This window comes from Alosa alosa, chromosome 7, assembly GCF_017589495.1.
Source record: "Alosa alosa isolate M-15738 ecotype Scorff River chromosome 7, AALO_Geno_1.1, whole genome shotgun sequence".
Taxonomy (NCBI): domain Eukaryota; kingdom Metazoa; phylum Chordata; class Actinopteri; order Clupeiformes; family Clupeidae; genus Alosa; species Alosa alosa.
In genome coordinates this window covers 31,417,035-31,419,534 of record NC_063195.1, presented here as the reverse complement: position 1 = coordinate 31,419,534, position 2,500 = coordinate 31,417,035, and the positions used below count along the sequence as shown (strand labels likewise).

At 45.0% G+C, this 2,500-nt stretch overlaps 1 protein-coding gene across 1 annotated transcript in view; it reads right to left on the bottom strand.

Annotated features, from left to right (window-relative positions):
• The window catches only part of LOC125298356 (alpha-1,6-mannosylglycoprotein 6-beta-N-acetylglucosaminyltransferase B-like), a 137,783-nt gene that overhangs the window by 27,418 nt on the left and 107,865 nt on the right, over positions 1-2,500 (bottom strand). Inside the window, 1 exon segment of the mRNA XM_048249059.1 lies at positions 1,339-1,470. Within this exon segment, the coding sequence (XP_048105016.1) occupies positions 1,339-1,470 (132 nt within the window).

Genomic DNA, 2,500 nt, shown 5'->3' with positions numbered 1-2,500 from the left:
CTCTCATTCTCTCTCTCGCTACCTCTCTCTCCCTCTCTCATTCTCTCTCTGCTTTCCACCCTCTTGTTCTCTTTTTCCCTCTCAGCCTTCCTTTCTTGCTTTCTTTTCCTCCTCTCTGCTTTTCTACTTTCTTCGCTCTCCCCATCCCTCTCTCTTTCTCTCTCTCTCTCAAAAACACTTGTTGGCGACGTAATTGGATTTTAAAAATACATGGCATAGGCGCTTCTCCGTTATCTGATGTCAATTTGAGTCAAGCTGTCTGCCACTCAGCAAGCACTGTGTGGGTAAACGCTATTATTGTGTGTGTGTGTGTGTGTGTGTGTGTGTGTGTGTGTGTGTTTGTTTGTGTGTATTGTGATTGTGTGTGTGTGTGTGTGTGTGTGTGTTTGTGAGTGTGTACACCAGTGTGTGTGTGTGTGTGTGTGTGTGTGTGTGTGTGTGTGTGTGTGTGTGTGTGTGTGTGTGTGTGTGTGTGTGTGTGAGTGCATGTATGAGTATCGTTCTGTCTCATCCCCTGTGCTTCATAGATCGATACGTGTTATAGCCATTGAGGAGCTGACAGCCCCATAACAATGATAATTTGTTGACAAGGTGGTTGCATGGGCTGTAGATGGAGGCAGCTTTGAACAGATATGTGCTTACATATGTCTCAAAGAAAATTCCAGAACAATGCAAACTCTCTCTCTCTCACTCACACACACACACACACACACACACACACACACACACACACACACACACACACACACACACACACACATACACACACCTTTTTCCAATAAATAAACAACAGATAAACCTCCAAAGGCAGAGACCATCTCAGGACAAAAAGACTGATTGCTGAGATGGCTAAGTCTGATACCTGTGCATGTGTGTATATACAGTATGTGTGTATTTGTGTGTGTCTACCTCTACAAGTTAATCTTTATCTGTTTTTCTTGGACTGAGTCTTTGTGTGCATGGCCAGCCCTGCAAGGTGTCGGTCATTTAGCACCTACTTCAGGAGACTGAACTTGTGTGTGTGTGTGTGTGTGTGTCTCAGGCATTTTTAATGAAGCACGGACGCGAGCTGACACAAACACAACACAAACAACACAACACAAACATAAACAAAAACTTGAACAAACAAACACGCACACATGCACACACGGAGTAGTAAAGCATGATGATTTAATTCTAGATACATTCGCATGGCCACACTCACACTTTGAATGCATACAACATGATAATGACATAATTATACACATTGTCTGTCTCCTCCCCCCCTCTCCCTCCCTCTCCCTCTCTCTCTCTCTCACACACACACACACACACACACACCCCTTCAGCCTTACTCACTTGTGTTTCTTGAGCGAGAGGCCCATGTGCTGCTTCATCTGCTGCAGGCCGTGGTAGTCCGTGTAGATGAGGTCAAAGGGCAGCGGTCCAGTCAGAGGGCAGCTTCCTCTGCCAGGGGGCACACCCAGGAACCTGACCAACACACACACACACACACACACACTGTTACAGTAACACACACTGACCACATCACACAAAGCTGACAAACACACACCAAAATCACTGTTATCAAAAATGTGCAAGGACATTCCTAAAAGGACTAGTGTCTTGTATTGTGGTCAAATTTGATGGTCATTTTGACATTCATCTCTGCCATTGGCTCTCGTGCTGAGCATGAAGCAGACCCTGAACTAAACCTGTCCCCCAACAGACTGGCTGGCTGACTGAGCAGCATATAAATGTAAAATTGACTTGGTGCGCCCACCCACTGAGCATAAGCAGGAGCACAGTAAATAAATCAACATACGAGTGAAATATTTACAATTGTTGACTTGCAAGGTTGCGGCGTTCAGGGGATGGGTGGTGGTGGTGGGGGATGGGGGGGGGGGTTCAAAAATAGCTTCCACACAACTGTGAAATTTTTGGCAGTGATCCCCAGGGGATACTTTAGGAATTTTTATCACTGTTTACCAAAATAGATGGCAATTCTTTTCTGAGTGAAAAGGGAAAAAGTTTAGAGCACTGCTGCAGTTTCTGAAATATTTATGATGTCTGTGGCAGTCGCCTTTTTATATTGAGTATTTTTAATCAAAAAAGGTGCAGTGGCAGACCTCATCAGGATAATTTCGCAGTGTCAATCTTAACATCCCAGAACAGTCTTAATTACGTATCATAAAAGATCAGAGAGAAGGAACCGACAGACAAGTGAGGAACTCAAAGACAAGACATCAAAAGGCCCCGAGAGCGCCACACGGAACACTGGAGATGGAGGCCTGTTCCATCAATGAAGTGAAGTGAGAAATCCATCCGGACAAGCGTTTCACTTTCAAAAGCCTCGTGCTTCTCTTTTTCATCTTTTTCATTTTTTCCATTTCCCTTTCTTGTCTCTTTTTGAGGGCTGCATTATTGAAGTGGAGACCGAGGGAAGCTCAGTGCACAGCACAGCGCAGCGCAGCACCACACTGTACCATAGCCCCACTCACCTCCTTCGTGCATTTATATT